The sequence below is a fragment of the Vanessa cardui genome, chromosome 4 (assembly GCF_905220365.1).
Source record: "Vanessa cardui chromosome 4, ilVanCard2.1, whole genome shotgun sequence".
Lineage (NCBI taxonomy): Eukaryota > Metazoa > Arthropoda > Insecta > Lepidoptera > Nymphalidae > Vanessa > Vanessa cardui.
The window spans coordinates 3,243,210-3,263,857 of record NC_061126.1 but is presented as its reverse complement, the minus strand read 5'-3'; the positions used below and the strand labels follow the sequence as shown (position 1 = coordinate 3,263,857).

At 31.9% G+C, this 20,648-nt stretch overlaps 1 protein-coding gene across 6 annotated transcripts; it reads right to left on the bottom strand.

Annotated features, from left to right (window-relative positions):
• Positions 1-608: 608 nt before the first annotated feature.
• On the bottom strand, positions 609-20,069 carry LOC124544437. 6 transcript variants are annotated; one of them, XM_047122989.1, is made up of 9 exons: positions 19,927-20,063; positions 19,748-19,850; positions 12,112-12,526; positions 5,678-5,871; positions 4,993-5,149; positions 4,351-4,516; positions 3,705-3,892; positions 2,826-3,014; positions 609-2,104 (listed from the first exon to the last, which is right to left on the bottom strand). In XM_047122989.1, the coding sequence occupies exons 3-9, from the start codon at positions 12,271-12,273 to the stop codon at positions 1,928-1,930; spliced, it is 1,233 nt and encodes a 410-aa protein (XP_046978945.1). In that variant the 5' UTR covers positions 12,274-12,526; positions 19,748-19,850; positions 19,927-20,063; the 3' UTR covers positions 609-1,927. The 6 variants fall into 6 exon arrangements, with proteins under 6 accessions (XP_046978945.1, XP_046978944.1, XP_046978949.1 ...); XM_047122988.1 differs by having other exon boundaries at positions 20,009-20,063; XM_047122993.1 differs by having other exon boundaries at positions 12,112-12,496; positions 20,009-20,063.
• Positions 20,070-20,648: the final 579 nt, after the last annotated feature.

Genomic DNA, 20,648 nt, shown 5'->3' with positions numbered 1-20,648 from the left:
TACAAAAAACACCCTATGGCACTCGGAATAATGTCGTTTTCTACCAGTGAAAACATTTTTAGAAAGGAATTATTAGTTCTAGTTACAACTCCCTACGAACAAACAAACAAATTTCACCTCTGTTTAGTATTAGTAGAAATATAATTGTTTTAATCAAGAACTTCTTTTAGCGAGTAACTTAGCTAAACTAACAGCCTTAAAAAGTCTACCTATGTGAAATAACGATCGCTGAAGTTATACAGAGTGGAGCTGTCAATGTTGAATTATCTGCAAAACAAAACCGTTATAGGTTTCCTATTCCTCAAATTCTGTTTAATAAATACAAATTTTTAAGCGTAAAGAATTTCCCACTAGTCTCTATTTAACTGGCCGTACCTCCAGGATCGAATTATACTAAAGGTAGTAAGACTCATCTTTCCTTAAATAAGATTTTTTATAACATAATCAAGATATAATATCGTCGATGACAAGAAGATTAATGAAATAAAACAACTCGTATGATTAGTATAAAGATTATAAAATAAAACAGAATTACAGTAAAAATGTTTATTATCAAATAATACTTATTTTCATCAAACACTACGGGTGATTGAATATTTTATATTCATTATAAAATATTGTTTACTTTCAATTTAATTTATTTATTTTAAATCTCAGAAACTCCCGAATTTCCAAATATTATTCGGAAAATATAAAAAAACACATATCTTCCAAATATTATTACGAAACAGGGTTTAACTTATATTTCTAAATAAAATATAATAAATACATTAGTATTCTTAATAAACTATTCGAGATCTTTCTTATATAACGTCGGTAATGTGGTATTCAAACATTGGAACGTACCAAAATAGATGAATACTTTATACAAACACTGAATTTCTCCGAAATCTATAAATAAGCATTATTTACATTATTCAAATACATTAACTGTTCCGAAGACATTTCAACTGCCTGTCCTGATTTCGTACGGGCAAAATTCGTACAAAGTTACTTAAGTTAATTAAATAATCCTTTCTCAGTGATAATATCTACTTATTATTTGTAGCTCAAGTCTTAAAAATGTATTTTTTAACCAGTTCCAGCCAGCTCCAGTTTAAATTTTGTTCACTATTTTTGTAAGTATAATATTAAACTGATAATTGTAACAAAATTCCAAGAAGAACCCTGTTATATTATATTTTTTAAATCCACGGCTTATATATTAACATTTTTGTAAAATACTTTTTATGTAAAAAATAAGGAACTTCTGCTTTTATTGAATCAATAGTCGCGATGACGGAAAAAGATCTGTTGGACTGACACCGCACTCCAGGGAACTGGTACTGCCCATAAATATGACGCTACATGCGTTGTCATATTGGCCCCGCCTCATGTCAGAATTTTTATATATAAGACAAAAGCCGCTGCGATAAATGCTAAAGTATTTTAAATACGCTTTGTTATCTTTGCAGCTGAGAGCTCTAACTTCGATTGTAGGAGAAGCTTACACTCAAGTACTATTTATTGTACATTATTATTTAAAATCTCAATGTAAACAAATGTTTCACAATACGTCAACTAGTAATATGTAATATATATATTATTATACTACATATAATATATGCAATACAAAAATATTTGTTGTAAATATTTATTACGATAAGTAATATGGGTCCCGCCCCCCTCGTTAAATATTATAATCAAAATATTTACCGCTGCGTAAGTAGTGTAGTGCTGTAGGTTCCTAATTTTTGTATATTGTAATGTCAGATCCATTGTCATACAAAGAAGTCTTCAAAGTCATCATTAAGCCCGAAATTTTACATTATTTCTGAACAATTTAAGGCACATTATATAATAGCATTAATTATTATCCACTAATCATAAAATATGGCTTATAAAGCTCTTGTTAAAACCAATAATGTCCATTTGTTATATGTTTTTGTCAACTATTTGTTAATTTAGTGGAACAATCACTAACATCAGGTCTACATTGACAAGTGACTTGCTCATTGCTGTCTTTAACGAGCCAGGAATTTTCAGAGCAAGGCCCTTGTGTGTGCTGAATATGGCAAGCTCCGTTGAACACCACTGCACCTTTGCGAGCAGAACACGCTGCAACCTAAGGAAATAGAATAATCTTTTAATACATATTTCATTTAAACTAAGAGAGACAAAATGATAACCGTATTAATTTTTTTTAAAGGAATACAGTCTTATATTTTATCTGATTTCATAAAATTAAGTAATAGTTTTCAAAACGTTATTCCTATGTCTTTGTAATGAATACATGTTTTTCGATAATAAAAGAGGCGTACAATTTTGGCGACTTAATATCAAATGAGTGATGAATGAGAATTTTTTTGACAATTTTAATAATAACGATTTTAATTTAAATTTTAACGTCATTAATACATTTATAAAATTAAACAAATAATTAAAAAAATATTCCTTGTACCGGTGTAATTATTACTTTCGTTATATCTTTAAAAATATGTTCGAATCAAGAAATTTAGATAAACATTTGGCAAATTTCATCATACACCTGCACTGTACAGGCCCTCGCCACATTTTCCTGCACCGCTGAGTACGTTGTGAATAAGACACAAATGAAGCACACGAAAACTCACTGGTGCTTGACCGGATTTGAACCCATAATTCTCGGTTAAAATTCACGTCACGTAGAGTCACTTGTTCCAGCCACTTGGTTATCTTGGCTCTTTGACAAATAATGCTCAGTGATAAAACAAAAATTTAATTTTCTACATTTCATTTCCTGTTTGAAGGCACTAGTTTTACGGATTCCAAAATTAGGGGTACAAAACATAGTCGTATTCACTCACCTCCCGTCGATTGCAAGGCTGGCCCGTGGCCCCACAGACACAAACGCCGTTGTGGCTGAGTCCATCCAGTGCGGGGCGCGCGTCGAAGTCGAAGGCGAGGTGTTCGCCCGCGCGGCACGGCTCTGCGGCGCCGGCCCGGTAGCAGCGCCGGCGCTCCGGCACGTACAACCGACCGCGCCCACAGGGCACCTGAAAATATAATGGAGTTTGTTAATAATTTACAGCTTTTAAAACGTCAGTGGGTAATTAATTATAGTATTACCTGTAGTCAATAGCACAGCAAACACTTCTGAAATCTGATTTAAGGTATAAACCGACGTATATACTCGTACATCGGTTTATATACACGGTACTTGTACTTTTGTACGGATGCATTTTTTGGGGTGAGTGAAGAGACACTCGCCCCAAAAAATACATACCACTAAACTTATAATAGTAGATGATCATGTCTTATTGTATTTTTTAGAGCGGCAGGGCAAATAAACTTATTAGGAAAAACAAAACTTGATTGTTATATATACTATTAGTGAGTTATTTCTAGAAACTAGACTCCCTTAAATATATTTCCAAATAATGGATGGAGCATGGATAATAATAAGCACTTCACTTGTCACTTGTGCTTTTCACGGGACGTTCAACCGCTAGCATGTTCAAGCTAGTTATAAATATAATAAAAAACTGACACAGACGTTAAATTCATACTTATGTGTTTTAGTCTAGATAGAAATATAAAATTTCTGTTTTCGAAATATGCATAACTCAGACATAATTTACATATTAGTCATATAAGCGATCTAACTTATCTGTTATCAAGCCTTTACCATCCTCTATAATACGCTTTTTTATATTAAATTCAAAACTTAACTCATCCATATTTACCTTAACACAACGTCCTCCTCTAGAGATCATTTCGTCCTGACCGCACGGGCCCCTTGTGTAAAGTCGATAGCAAGCTCCGTCGTCCGCGCGAGCGTGGAAGTTTTTACACTTGCATTCGGCACGTGACCCATTGCCGGTAACTTCGGATATGACAAAAACATGGCCCTTAGGGCAAGGACCAAGGGAATCTGAAATTTGATAATAAAATATATATATTCTTCTATATCAATGATATTCTAATAAACAGATATGTTATACTCATACTAAACAACAGAAAAAAGTGTGCCGCGCCGGGGACCGTTTATTTTACATTTCGTTACAAGTAAAAAGGATAGCCTAATAAAAAACAATAAGAAAAAGGGACAACTAGATTTTTTAATTACGCAAAACTTATTACTACGTAATTATTATGTATTACAACCGTATAACATATTACTACATAAAAAGACTAAAGGCAAACGTCCCAATTAGGACGTTTTCTAGTCTTCACTTTTTGCGCGTTAATGACATATCTGTTTACTAGAACAGCATTATTCTATATTATCAATATTGAATAGTGAGCTAGCTTAGCTTGGCATCCTCTTAAAAATACTTTCGCCGTCAACCAAAATAAATACACAAAGTAAGTATTTAGAAGCTGGCTCACCAAGTTCATAACATCCTTGAGTGGCATTATGATAATGTGGTAGGTGAGCTTCACAGCCGCACCTGGCACCAGGTAGGAACAGCTGGCCTCTCTCGCAAGGCCCTTTAGAGTAGTGCGGGTAGCATCCGCCATCTGCTCGCCAGTAATGCGAACTATCTGGTGTGCACTGAAAAGTGTGTATAATTTTAAATATTTAAATGGAGACTCCATGAACTTAGAAGCAAAATTTAATTTTAAAACAAAAAGATTATTATAAATTTTCAAACAAATCTTGAAGTTTTTTATGTTCTGTTTTACCCTGCTTCTTCTCTATAACACGTAAAAATAAAAATTATTCACTGTTCGATAGATATCCATCTAAACGTAATCAGGTTATTGTTATAAAACCTGTCATATTGATATATTTTATTTGTTCTCGATATACTCTACAAATTTGATGTCTAAGTTACCAGCGTATAATTATATAATTTGATTCTTAGGTTTTAAAATATTAGATACACCAAAAATTGTTTATCAAGCTATAGATATAGGTATCTCTTTAATTGGACTTACAAAAAATTTCTATTGGAAATTGAAACCACAGCGTATGAAGAAAAGAAAGCTATAAATAGATCAAAATATGTATAAAGTAAAATGACTAACGGTACAATTAGCAAGACCATCAGCCCCTAGATCCAATATAGATCCAGGGTAACATGGGCCCTGAGTCAGTCTGTAGTAGCAACGGCCATCAGGCGGCCAATAGAGCAAGGTCTTGTCCGCACACTGCTGTGGCCTCACGCACATACCTTGACGTTCACTGGAATATAAAACGAAGTGGATTAGTCACAACCTCAGAAAATTCTTGTCCTCATTTTTTCTAGTTAAACGATTGATGATGTTACGAAAGATCTTACATTACATGAACATCTTCTATTATTCACTCCATGCAGTATGATTACAAAAGCGTTTAAAAAAATTCGATACAGAAGGGTCACACTTGCTTAATTGTAATCAAAACTCTAACACCGGTTTAGAAATAAACATCTTGGACCTGAGAAGAATTGACGAAAGAGACTCAAGTGTCTAAATTCTTTCTAAATGTCAATAGGGGTTTTTAGGTCTATGTGACTTAATAAAACAATACAATACTGTTATGACATGATTAGATGATGATTTAGATGATTAGAGATGTATAGGTAATTTACCTACAAGAAAATCATCATTTAAATGTTATAATTATTTTTAGTAAACTATCATATAATAATTAAGTCTGATACAATGCAATTACCAATTATATATATGTATATTTATTGACAATTATCTTGGAGTCCAGATGCTTACCTACCCTCGCATGTTAAAAGACTCTTCTACAGGAGCGAAGTATTCTCCGTGCCGGCAAGGGCCACGTTGGAACAGCTTGTGGCAAGTTTTGGTGTGTGGGAGCTGTGCAGTACCTGGCGGGCACTTGCACTCCGCCACCGTCCGACCACCCAGGCGCCCAGGACTCAGCTCCTGGGTGTCTGGACACGGATGGCCTTTCTGGAATCAAATATTACACAGATTGTTATTCACTAAAGTAAAAACTTTTGAAAGTTTCATCTTTCAATTTAAGTTACAATGAACTTTTTTGAAATTGAAATATGACTTCTAAGCGCCCAAATATATACAACATATGAAGATTATTTAAGAATACAATTTTTAAGTGTCTCCTTTAAAAACAAAACAGCCAGACAATATTCCTGATGCCTGAAAAAGGTTCCCTCTGGTCCTTATACTCTTCTATTCTTATTTTATGTGACAGACTTATTCAAGATCCTTTTCGTCGAGACTTTCTTCTTCCGACTTCGAGATCAGTTATGGATACAATTGAAACCCAAGAAAAGACGGTGGTGTTTGCCCAAACATCAACATAAGGAACTAATTAAATTCATTACACATTTGTGTAATTACACACAAGCCTACGTTTAAGTGTAATATTACGGAAATCATATTCAAGTCAAGGAGAGAAAGCTCTGAACGAAATTCAACAAATTCTAACCGCTACTGCATTTGAATAAAGATAAGATTTATATGAATAATAATTTTGACAACTGATTTAATCTGCTATTAAGCGATGCACGTCGTGAATAAAAATCTTTATACGGTTAACGCTTCTACGTGAACCGAAACCCTAATGTCTTTGAAATTATATTTAGACTGATTCCAAAAAATGTTGAAGATTTAAACGTAGGGTACGTTTATTATTATTAGATGCAGATTTTAAAGTGTTGTCAATGTTTTATGTTTGCTAACTCAAAAGGTTTAATGCAATATTGTAAGAGTGCTCAAAAAACACTTAATATGCGTTTTCTTATTTTGGATTATACAGATATCTCATTAATATAAAATGAATAGCTTATAAGGAAAGTGGAACCCCGGATCATTTAAAAAGTTAACCGATCTTTCCGTAGAGAAGTTCTTAGTAGGCAGAATTTTTTTTGTCCTGCGCCTGAATACTTTCCAGTTGCATTGGATTTATCGTCCTAGTTTATTATGAAATAAATAGAAATCAAAATACACCAACTATAATGTCTCCGGCAATTCTTATTTATGACAATCAGTCAAGAAGACATTTTCATTGAGTATGGCCACAATGGCTGAAATCGATCAAGATAATCAATATTATTGAAACTTTAAAATATAATTTATTTATATATACATATTCCAATTGGTATATTTTATTTCCAAGTAATATTCACTTACGAAGAACGCCCTTTTTTATGGTATAAGTTGGCGGACGAGCACGCGGGTCACCTGATGGTAAGTGGTCACCATTACCCATTGATAATGAAGCTGTAAGAAATATTAACCATTCCTTAAAACGTCAATGCGCCACCACCCTTGGGAACTAAGATATTATGTCCCTTGTGCCTGTAGTTACACTGACTCACTCACTCTTCAAACCGGAACACAACAATACTGAGTACTGATGTTTGGCGGTAGAATAACTGATGAGTGGGTGGTACCTACACAGACGGGCTTGTACAAAGCCCTACCACCAAGAACCCTCCCAGGTTAAATATACAACATATTGATTATATAATCAACTTTTTTTTATTACTGATATTTTATAAGCAAGTAACTTGTAGGAACTCGAGCTGGTGAATGAATAAATTAAACTAGTACAAAAACTAATAATAAAAATATTCCAAAACTCCGTCGATGTTACATGTTATCTTAAGCTTACGAGAAATAATATTTGTAATGAACGTTCCTAAGGCTCAGCAACACATAAAATGGGTGTCTAGTTTTATCTCAAGCTACGATCGGGTATGACTTGCATAATGCGACCCTTGAACCTGAATAATATGGTCTTTTACAAGCGCAGTGAGACGATATCGGTAACGATTACGATATTAAATTCCTCAATAATAATGTACATTCAAGAGCTGAAATGGCCCAGTGGTTAGAACGCGTGCATCTTAACCGACGATTGCGGGTTCAAACCCAGGAAGCACCGCTAATATTCATGTGAATAATTTGTGTATATAATTCATCTCGTGCTCGGCGGTGAAGGAAAATATCGTGAGGAATCCTGCATTCCACCAGCCCGCATTGGAACAGCGTGGTGGAATGTGTTCATAATCCTCTCCTTAAAGGAAGAGGAGGCCTTAGCCCAGCAGTGGGAAATTTACAGGCTGTTACTAAAGTACATTCTTAATAAATATTAAGAAATTAATTAATTACCTATTGGTAATAGGGTTACTTATCCTTCAGATATTTTACCGCCATAGAGCAGTAGTCAGTACCACTGTGTTCCACAAACACAAGGAGTATAGCAACTTAATTCCTAAGGATGGTGATGGATTGGCAATGTAAGGTATGTTTAATATTTCTTACAGTGCATTTATCTTTGTCTGGTGATGACCAAAAATTAATAAGCTGAACTTTTAGTATGTGCTGAATTAATGTTTATAATTGTATAAGTGATAATTCGTAGTATAATTTCAAAATTCTAAGCATACATATAGACAGACAGCGGTAAGTGACTTTGTTTTATACTATGTAATGATATACTAGAGGTCTTCATACAAATATTTAAAAAAACAAAAAACGCCAATCAAAGAATGGTTCACGATTGTTTAGAATACGAATATAACGAGCCTTTATAACATAAACATGTTATAATAGAAAATTATATAATATACCATCTAAGTTATTTTGTTTATAACATTAAAGTTCACTAATAAAAATAAATCAGAATTATTTTAAACATCGTTTTAGATAATAATCACATTTACATAAAACATACACTTTTTTGCGTTATCGTCACGTGTGCGTGTAAAAATAATCTCGGATGTAAAGACCAAACGTTAAGACGTTTTAAACCTTATTACGAAGGGCATAAGATCAAACGGAAGATAAGAACAACCCTATTACCTCGGAAATGTAATGTTGAAGCGAAAATTACGTAAACGTGAACTATCTACGTAACTGTAAACCATATTTACATATTTCATCTTAATTATATTATAAACAAGCATTATACGTGTACAGAAATTCTTACTGAACATTTCCATGGAAATGTCTGTTACGAGCGTTTATCTAATTAAATAGTATAAAACCTTCATTAAAAGTATAACACCTCGCCTTATTACCCCCACTGTTGATAGGGCTGGTTCGTTTTTTGCGCAGAGGATCAGAATTGCGATTCATGCTGCTAACATTCTTGCCACCATTACACGCGATCAAGATTTATGCAGTAACTATTTTCAATTCATATTTGTATGTACTTAAATAATTAATGCTAATAATTCTTATGAATAAATAGGGTGTTCCAATAGGGTATTCCAATCGCAAGTTTAATAAAGCAAGATTAACAACTTTAAAATTGAATTAAGGTGATCTACAAAGGATGGAAATCTTAATAATCTTTAACATTAATTATGGATTAGCGAATAAATTACGTTTTTAATGATGAAATTATTTCCAGTACTCAGGGAAATACAAGGATCATTTTTAATTGAGTCTCAGAGGTCAGCCCTGACGCACTGGGCTTACAAGATAGGACTTGCCTCTGGCCGCCGAGAAGTAGGAAGCCTAACGTTTCCTCAGGCCTCCCCGTAACAATGGGACACAGATACCTTTCTGAAAGTTTCAAAACTCGAATAAAATAGATTCTCAACTTCTAAAGGGTGAGATTTTATTTTTGATATTGAGATTTTATTTGGTCTTTTTGTTAGAATCTATCTAACAAAAAGACCAAATAAAATCTCAATATTTACTTATTTCAAATCACTAGATGGACTATATAGTATTAAATTTATATACCCTGTATGATGATTAACTAATAATAATTCCATGATTTTTTATCATCTACATATTCTTTTATTTTGAGTGATGATACATATTTCACTAAACCCCAGCTAATCCAATACCAACAGAGTTTCTATTTTCCGCCTAGAGAATTGGAATTGTAAATCAAAAGCATATGTTGCTAGAATTATTGTCAACTTCAACACGGTCACGATTTTTACGGTACTTTCTTTAAATATATTCTTTAAATAATTTCGAAAAACTAATTTGACTTTAATTCATATGGACAATATAAAGTCAGCCTCTAAGTCTTAAACCTCCTATCTCTTCGAGGAGAAGGTTTGGAGCTCATTCAACCACGTCGAGCACTAGATTAATTATAAACACAAATAAAGCTCATGAATATTCAGTGGTGCTTGCCTGGGTTTGAACCCGCAATCATGCGTAATATGCACGTGTTCTAACTACTGGGCCATCTCATTGTCTATAGTCGTTTGGTCGAATTTAATGATAATTTTTTTTGTGCCATTGATAACAATTTCATGTGACGTAAATCTGGCAAAACGCCATGACGGTTTAAAAGTTTTTGATGTAAATCCACACATGCAGGTTTCTTAACGATTATGATGCATGCATGAAATGAAATGTAACCACAAATTACGCACGTTAAAAATTCAGTCGTGTTTGTCTAAGACTGAACCCCCAATTACCTGTTAAGATACACGCTTTGTAGCCACTGGACCATCTCGGCTCATATAAGCTAAGGCTTGTAAGAGCCCTATGTTATAAGGGTTCAAATATAATATCAGCAATATTTTGTTTTGCTAATCACACACTCTCATCGAATCATTTATAACTTACCAAAATGTTTGCATACCAGAGACATTATGAAATGAGCAAAATAAGTTCAGTGGGTCAGTGAGAGACGGCGTATAAGCAATCGATCGGTCACGGTCCTTAACTCATGAAAAAGCCGACCAGACCGGTATCAAAATTTACCGTATTTGTTTTAGAGCCACTTTTGCGACATTATGTGTCAAACGCTTAACAAAAATCTTTCTAATCTTTTGTCAAGAATCTATCCTGTTTCTTTCTTTAAACTTTTTATAAAAACAATAAAATAAAGAAGACAATAATTCTAAATGTATTTTAATTCTATAATAATTCTATAGGTTGTAAAATTAAATGCAATGTATACGATTAGTTGTCACGCTCGGCTTCGCTCGCGCTGAGGTAGGCTACCTTCCTTAGAGTTCAAACTTACTTCATATAAAATTTTATCAAACTCGGGTTAGTAGTTATAAACGAGACAGATACATAGAGAAAGTTACTTTCACAATTATATTAGAATATTTTTATTAAGGGTTTTTAAAAATATTTAACTTTTTGTAAGTCATACGATAGGTTTGGTCTTCATAAAAATCTAATATGCCTCGTGTTACACACTGTACAAACTCGATATTACTTTTCTTCACATACAAAATACCTGTCATAACATCTAAACGAAATATAACAAAACGTTTAATATCTACAGAGCGTACCAAATAAATGGACAGATATATAAACGCGACTTTATATAATTTATAAGTTATATGAAATCGAGTGAGCAAACTACCTTGTAGGGCGAGAGAAAATCCAATTGTACAAAATCACAAATTCAAACGTGCTATAATAACCATAAATTCTCAGCACTACCTATACCACACACACATATACACATAAACACATACATACGTTCTGTTATTGTATTCCGGCGTGAAAGGTTATACGATGAGTACAGTCACATGCGATGTAACAATTTAAATCCCATAATCGGCAATGCTTACGATTAAACATTAATACCAACCACCGATAAGTAAGAACCACCAAAATATCATAACTAATATACGCTAATATATACGAGAGTGTACATATTACAACCCTTTATGAAAAAAATATATATATTTATATCAATGAATTCCTGGTTAACTTGATCACTTGTGAACAACTTTTCCAATTTCATTTGACTCTTTTTTTGTTTTCTAATTCCGTATCATTAGATTCTTGTGGAAATAATCATTTAAAAATGCACAGTAAATTGAAAGTTATGACAAAACATTACAGCCTTTTACCGTATTAGCAGTACACATAAGTTTTCTAATAGTGAGCCAATAAATATATACATAAAATTGCTACCATACGAAGTGGGTACCATACCGGATCGCTAGTTATAATATATTCGAAGAATATTTTGCTCTCGTTAACATTAATAATAATGCAATGCTATTCAAATATCGAATCTTACCTAATACACGCAATTTTGATATATGTATCCTTTATATATTAAAATTATTTACGTCAATGTAGCATACAGCTTTCTGTCCTACCGTGTATTTTGGTGAGCTAGCTGATTTGTTCTTGTAGAATAACATTACAGTCCATGGGTACAGTTTATAAATAGTTAAATTAAAAAAAAAAACAATGAGAATTTAATTAAAAAATTACCTTGTATATTGTATAGCATTTTCCATCTGATGGCCAATACAGCATCAACCATCCTCTTGGATGAGCGGCGCAAGGATTCCTTCTCACATCAGCCCAAGGTGGTGGCAACACTGCCGCCTGACATCCGCAGAATAAAGCAGCCAACCACACCCAGGTAGCCATTTCAGTAAATACTACTTTAGTTTTTTAAACACAATCACATTTCTGTATCATTCCAGTTATTGTTAAGTGTTACCGTTCACTAGACAAATAAACACTCTTTTATAGTATTAAAATTTTTAAGTAACGGTTTTATTTCATTTTACACATCGTCATTTCCGTGATTCACTTTCAAATAACTCTTAGATCACAAATTGTTCCGGCTCAGGTGCTTCCTCGATCTACTCTAATAATTTCATCGACATCAGCAGATCAGCTAAGAAAGAAAGGTTGAGATTACTTAACGCATCGCATTGTTTTTATGAATTTTTTTTTTCTTTTTCTATGGCTTTTTTTATTTTCACAAGTAATTTTATTGACACAGATCTTAATTTAACCTTAAAAAGGAAGGAATATTGTATAAATCCTGATTTCTTTGAATAGTTCCAAAATGCAAGCATCAATTTCAAATTTGGAATTGTAAAAAAAAAGCATTCTAACTTCCAACAAAACTGTCAACAAAAGTCCTTTCGAATTGTAAAAAAAAATTCTAACGTCTGTCAACAAAAGTACCAAAGTCGCCATAAAATAAAAACAGTATTTGTTAATATCAAACAGTTCACAATTTTTTACGTTGATGACGGATTGTGTTACATATTTTATTAACTATCCCCTGGGAAGTGATAACCCTTTCATTTCCCGGCGTAAAAAGTCGACCCAGATAGTTTAACTATATCAAAATATACTATTAATATTCATAAAGCATTTTCCTCATAACGCTTACCCGTCAGATGTTTGAAAAAAATTATAATATACGTACTACCAAAAGTCGCATGTGTGTGTACTTATACACTACAAACTACTTATAGTTTACACACGTACAACTTTAAGCGTATCATTTTTAGAATTCTTAAATTGATCTGGAAGTGAATACAGAATTAATAAAAAGTAAAGAATGTTGTATTTTCTTGGTGGTAGGGCTTTGTGCAAGCCCGTCTGGGTAGGTACCACCCACAATCAGTTATTCTACCGCCAAACAAGAGTACTCAATATTGTTGTGTTCCGGTTTGAAGGGTGCGTGAGCCACTGTAACTACAGGCACAAGGTTAGTGGCGCATTGACGATTTAAAGAATAGTTACGATATTTCTTACAGCGTCATTGTCTATGGGTAATGGTGACCACTTACCATCAGGTGGCCCATATGCTCGTCCGCCAACCGATACCATAAAAAAAAATTAAGTTTATAAATATGTAGGTAGTTTGTCATTTATAATGTCAAAGTCAAAGACCAAAAGCAAATTGCCTCAATAATATTACGCTGTAATTACCGTTTCACTGTTACCACGATCTGTGTCGAAATGGTTTTCAACTGTTCAGCCAGATCATACTTTTTATGATGATTACGTACGAGTGCCGCGCGGTCTACTATAATTTACAATGACGGTAAAAAATACACAACTGCTTCTTTCATAAAAAAAGCTTTGTATCAATTTTATAATACAAATGTGCTAGATTTAAATGGCCTAAACCCTTTCACATTTTGCCATTAACCTAAAATTAAACTCATTTAATGATTCTATATTGTTCATTTAAAAAAAAAGGTTCGTTTATATTTGTGACACCTACACATATTAATATATTCGTTTGTATATATTTTTTATGTTTGTTACCTAAGAACTCCTTTATTTTTGAAAAAAAAATAGTATTTTTATAATAAGAGACCCTCGATTTTTAACTTTGCTTATACACTAAAATAGCATCATATACTCGTATATTCATCATGTCATGTCATCATAAGATTTATTTACTTACAATAATATATAGATGATAAAGAGTCGTTGAGATTCCTACATGGGTATGTATTATATATTAAACTTATATATAGTTGTTTCATAATAGACTACTACTACTACGTTTTGATGCCAGTTCTACTTGATAGAAGCTAATTCCCAACCAACCCAAAAATCAAACCAAACCAAAAGAAAAATTTTATCATTGGTTATTGTCAATATAGCAAGAAATTATTGGAATCTGATGTAAATAAATTATTTGAGTGTTATGTAACATCAGATTCAAATAATTTATTGCAATATTTACAATCACCAATGATAACATTTTTCTTTGTAACTACGAATGTCAACCAGTTTTCACCAGTTAACACCAGTTTTCACCAGTAATATGTAAATTAGGTAACTAAAAAGTAGGCCTCATGTGAAAATATTAAATTATAACAATAAACCACACCGTTACGTCACGCCATTATTTGATACTCGTAGCTCGCGTTTGAGAAAAAACCGCGTTTCTCACAGATTGTACATACATCAATTAAAAGATAAGAAACAAATTTCATAGCATATAGATTAAATAATTAGGTTTAGATTTTGAAATACGAATAGACATCCGTATTTCGTGAAGATGTTATGAATAAAAAATTGAGTAAGTTTATGTTTACAAAAGTCGTCAGTCATCTCTCATGAAGCGGACAGTCAAAAATGTATTTGATTTTGGTTATATTTGACCACGTTGTACATTTAAATGCTATAATTGTAAATTATTTTTATAGCGTCATATATATTTCATTAGTTAACTAACCGTAAAGTATGTACTCCTTAGAATTATTGTACCAAATTAAAAAAAAGCGCAGTCAAATGACCTTCTTAATACAATAATTAGATTTGATCACGAAAATATCTCAAAAAAAAATAAAGTATTTTTATTATATAATTGACCGCTCCGGCTTTAGTACTGCATACTAATTTATTAAAAAAATAATTTATTTATTATCAATAATTGAAAGGTCTTTATGCATGTAAATTACTTACAAGTCTATGCTTATATAAGATGTGACTGATGAATAATGTAAAACGATTTTAAAGGTAACAATATTTTTACCGCCCTACCATATATATTACATACACAGACTCTAAAGTCTAGTGGCATATAAGGCTACAAATACCGTGGTCCTGAGTATGAACCTGCTAGCTTTTAACGTATTTTGTCTCCTATAGTCTTGTGCCTCAATTTCCGACCCATGTAATTGTGAAACAGAAAGGATAGTAAATGCGCATTCGCTTGAGCACTATAATATCTTCTATGCAGTTTGCTAATGTCCGTTGCCGTGAAATCGGTCAAGAGAATATCAATCTTTATATTATTACGAGAACATCAAACATTGTCCTACATTTATGTTTGCATTTATTATAAAAGGTGGGAAATGACACACAAATAATTCACACGTATATTGCCACAGATAAAAAATCAACACAGATAATAAAACTATTGTAAGGCAAATGACTTTAGTTTTATTATATATATATTCATATTCATTTGTTAAAATGTGTATAAAATTTAAATAAAAGATTTTAGATATACTATCTGATTTATTCTAGTTTAAATTGAACTAATACAGTGAATAATATATATTAAAAAAGCTGTTGTATATGATTTTTGCGAAACGATAACCGTTTACACAGAAGAGGCAACGGAAGCACTCAAAATGAATGAATTTCCCCCGTTCCTACAGGTCTACAATATAGCCTCCCACGATAAATTTGCTGTCCATATAATATCGAAATCTTTATTCAAATCGAACCAAGTAGTTCCTGAGATTAGCGCGTCCAGCAAAACAAAAATACCATTCAGCGTTATAAAGTTAACATTAGTATAGATGTTTAAATTTGCAAATAAAATTACTTTCAATGGAACACAACTTTGTAAGAGTTTAATATCTGATATAAAAAAATACAAACTCAGTTAACTTGTTTCAGTCTCAACTCTCAAAATATGTTTTAAAGAATACCCACTTTTGTAGCGATTAAAAACATACAACAATTTAATTACATATAAAGGCTGTTCCGTTAACTAAGTGAGGGTGCGTAAGATAAGTTAATCTGTTTTTTTTCAGAATAAATACTTAAAATAATAAATAAATTCACATACCCGTACCCTCCTTTTATGTGCCGTACTAAAGTAAAATGAAATGTAATAATCATATGGGTTATATACTCGCAAATACAATATTTACTTTCAATTGTTATTGCTCTACTTCTTAATCGAACAAAAAACTCGCCGTACAAGTAATTAATTATTTTTAAACGCATTTTTTTATTCGAGCAAATCATTAGTAATTGTAATGATATATTAATCTTAATACATGTATCAAGAAACATATGTTTCAGTTTTTCATTACAAAACATACTTACAATGTTAATTAATTGTATTAAATATAATTTGTTAACTTTTAATACAATTTCATCATATCATTTGTTTTAAATATAACCAATGTAACTCGAGTATGAAATATAGTACTTTTAAATTGCAAATATACTTGGAATTTCTATTTATGCTATAGATTGGCAAACATATGGGCCACCTGATGGTAAATGGTCACCACCGCCCATAAACAATGACAATGTAAGAATATTGATATTTCCTTACATCGCCAATGCGCCACCAACCTTGGAAACTAAGATATACCTTGTACCTGTGGTTAATTTTTTTTAAATAGTTGTTTTTAAAAGCATCTAAATTCTACTTTTGAAACTCTTTTAAGTATGAATTCATAAATATCTTGTAACATGACAATTCACAAATCTATACGACCTTGACTTAAAAAGAGAATATTTTGGTTTTGACTCACATATTGACCAATAGATCAATAACATTAATTCCTTGGAAACAGCTTTAAGCGTTGTTATCCACATGTTGCAAGAAGCCGTTTATAATATCTATACATATAATAACATTCAAGTGTCTGTTTGTAACATTAAAGTAACCGGTTCTTACTAATTACTAAATGCACATGTATGTTTACACGTATGGTACAATAATATTTTTTCATCTCTGTCTATTTGTTCATCTGTGGAACGGCTGGACCGATTTTGACGGGGCATACCCTGGTAAATAGCTGATGTAATAAGGAGTAACTTAAGCAACAACAATAACTCTATTGTTAAATTAAAACGAGTACGAAGTCGCGGGCACAGTAGTGTGAAATATAATACGTATTGAATCGATTTTTTTTTAATTCTTAATTTACGAATGAATGAACAAAAAGTCTTTATATTCATTGCATAATGTAAGCATTACCTAATAAATTCAAAGAATATATTCTTCAAGCAAAGCGCTCAATTCCGGATGTGGGTTAGTAGCCTAATGTTTTTATTAGCATATTTTCCAATTTAAATGGCAACATTTCTAATGCATAATAAAATAAACTACTTTTAAATAATCGAATAATAAATCAATATATATTTTTAATGACATCATATTAATTTTTATATCATAATTATCTATAAAGTTCTAACTATTATAACTAAAGTAATAAAAAAATCTTATAGGGATTTTATGTGTTTTCTACTTTTATAACTGAATTATTAAATGCACAAGCTTGAACAGATAGATACTTTAAACTTGGAAATCTTCGTTTTCTAATGTAGATGATGACGCCTAGCTTATGACGTAGACGTATGACGTATGACGACAGCGCAGGACATATAATAATGAACAAGCATGTACACAAACAGAGGTGAACCCTCAATAGGGAATAGAGGGTTCACCATTTCCAAAATCCGATGGAACGACAAATCCAATACGACCAGAAAGTGTTGAGTCTTAGAAACAAAGGCTTAACGTTCTGAGTCACAGGAGTTTACATACTAACTTACCGGCCCAGGCAAATACGATAGAAAAACCCAATATATTTTTTCAACCCGACTTGGACTTGAACCCAAGCCCCAAAATCTGCAGGCATATAACAAGCTAATAAGAACGATGTCAGTATCTAATGTAGTATTGGCTTAAGGGAGCTTTACTAAGTTTTGATCGTAAGAGGGTCGGAGTTTTACCTGCGTAACCTCATTGCCTATATCATGAAATTAACCCAATCGACTTCCAGCCTTTTTAAGATACCAAGAGAAGTTACACGAACTTATTCGGACTACATAAATCCATCGTATTAATATATTGTAACTTGTTTTAATCTAAATAGATAATTTATAAGACACTTAAATACTATATAAAATAATTATATAGTTATAGTGTCGCCGAAATTAATAATATTATAATTTTAAAGTCATACATACAAACAAACGAATATAGACTATTAGAATATACTTTATATTTTTTTATATAAAATATTGAGATTTTGTAATGCAACTAGAATCAAATTCTAGTATTATTGAATAGGTTTTATCATAAAGGTAACTCTTGGATGTTGTAAGTCTAAGCCCTGTGGTTAGATTAAGAAATTAAAATCGTTTAGTACTTATTCCCTTCCAACGCCACTTTTTTAATCAGCGCACATAAATACTTACCTCTATTAAACAAAAGCTATTTATGAAGCTTCACTTCACTTTTTTTATCAGTATTTATTTTTGCATTACAATTTCATTGTATCATAACGCACTCATTGTTTATTAATTTTATGCTCATTATTTTTAAAAGGCATTGAAACACATTTCAACTGTATCTCTGTTTTGTATAAAATACCACCAATTACTCTTAATTTGCCTGTCTAATTACTCAGTGTGTCCTTAAAGACGGATTGAAATTACAAATTTAGATAGTTAAATCTGCAGCGAATATGCATAGATGCAACTCTCTTCTGGGAGAAGGTAAGACCTAATTCAACCACGCTGTTCTTGTGTAGGGTAAGTGAAACACGTTACAAGATTTCAGTGAAATTAAATGTACCCTGAAATTAAATAATAATTGAGCACGTGAAAATTCAATTATACTTGTCTGAGTTTGATCCCACTATCATTAAGACTATCGAGTTCTAACCACAGAGCTAACTCAACTTATTGGTATTGTAAGTTGTAACGAAAAGAGGTTGTCTGTAGGTTCTTACCAATACTCGTATTTACCACAACTTTAGGCTTTACTAAGATATAATATTAACTCAAACATATTTTCAAGCTTCACTGCATTTAGCATTTACTGGGCAGGTTTTGGAATAATATATTATTATTCCACAGAAAATTCGTAGGGAACAGCTACTATTAAATAACTTCTTCTACCATACACGCTGAAACTAGTATCTACATAATATGTTTTGGTTTCTAATATTACAATGAACTTAATATATGTTCAAGCGATTTGAGAATAATTTAGGGTGAGCGGACTAATATATATTTACTCATATAAAACGTTCCGCATAATTTCCGATTGATTGATTCCCGCACCGGTCCTTGGGAAACATGTTAAACTCGATCCATTAACATCTTATATGTACACTTAAAGCTAAATATTTTTGAAAAAAGGTCGTATAGCTTTTATGATCTTAATTCGGTGAGAAAATGCAGCTAGCATGCCTAACACATTCCTACGATATCGCAAACCGTCATTACTTGTTCTGAATTTAAAAAAAAAAATTGTTGTTACTCATTTTGTAATTATAAAATTCCATTATTAACATTGAAATAATTTTAAATTAAAATATCAAGCAAATTGACAAATAATTAATTAAAATAAATAACAAAAACAGTATAAGGTTACCTCACGCATATTTGAAATATTCCCAAAAACATTTAACTTTTTGCGCGAAACAAAATACGTATAATTACATCTAATTATTCATTATTGTTTTAATTTAATTAAACTGGAATGCCATATGAAAAACTTTATATTATTTTTCGCATCATATATATATATATATATTTTTCTATTCGCACTACCAATTCATCGTATTTTTATTTTAAATAGCCATTGTTATTTTTTTTGGTCATAGTTTTAATTTAATTTAATTATCACACATACTAATATACACGTGATTTTTTCGATTACGCGAGACGTGAGCACGACCGGCGACGGTTACGTCTTAACATATACTGAGGGCTTTGAGCTTTTGAGTGGAACGGTAAGCTTGTCTCTATTACGTATCGCGGTTACTATCGTTAGAGATACCATCTGTCATTTATCCGTGTACTCACTACTAAGCTTCGGTATTTTTTATACATTTTATACGATAACGTACTATAATTACATTTATTTAGATTTGTTTTCATATTACGCTTAATAATTACAATATAATAAATATAATGTTTTCGCATTAAGACACCTACAGAGTTCATGTATAAGTAAGTAAAAGTAAATTGGTTCACTGTTATCTCAACTTAAAGAAAGGGATCGATTTTTAAACCACGTTACTACTTTAGTTTCATTATTTTGTTATAACTAAATAACTTTAGTGTGGGTCGGATAAAAATGTGGCAGAAATTAATCGGACGGATTTAAGATGAGATGAGATTATGAACCCCAAATAAGCACTTGAAAATTTCCATACTGATGATTTCTACGTGGAATCGATTCCGCCGTTGTTGCAAATTAGCACGTTCTATCAATTGGGCCATTTTACATTCACATATAATTTTTGTGAATATTATAATGTCACTTGTAA

Excerpts from the sequence above, each read along its gene's own strand:
- LOC124544437 (XM_047122990.1), bottom strand. The coding sequence starts at position 12,273 with ATGGCTACCTGGGTGTGGTTGGCTGCTTTATTCTGCGGATGTCAGGCG. Across the intron at positions 3,015-3,704 it reads GAGGAGGACGTTGTGTTAAG|GTGCCCTGTGGGCGCGGTCG; the intron begins GTAAATATGGAT and ends TTATATTTTCAG. Across the intron at positions 2,105-2,825 it reads AGCCTTGCAATCGACGGGAG|GTTGCAGCGTGTTCTGCTCG; the intron begins GTGAGTGAATAC and ends CTATTTCCTTAG.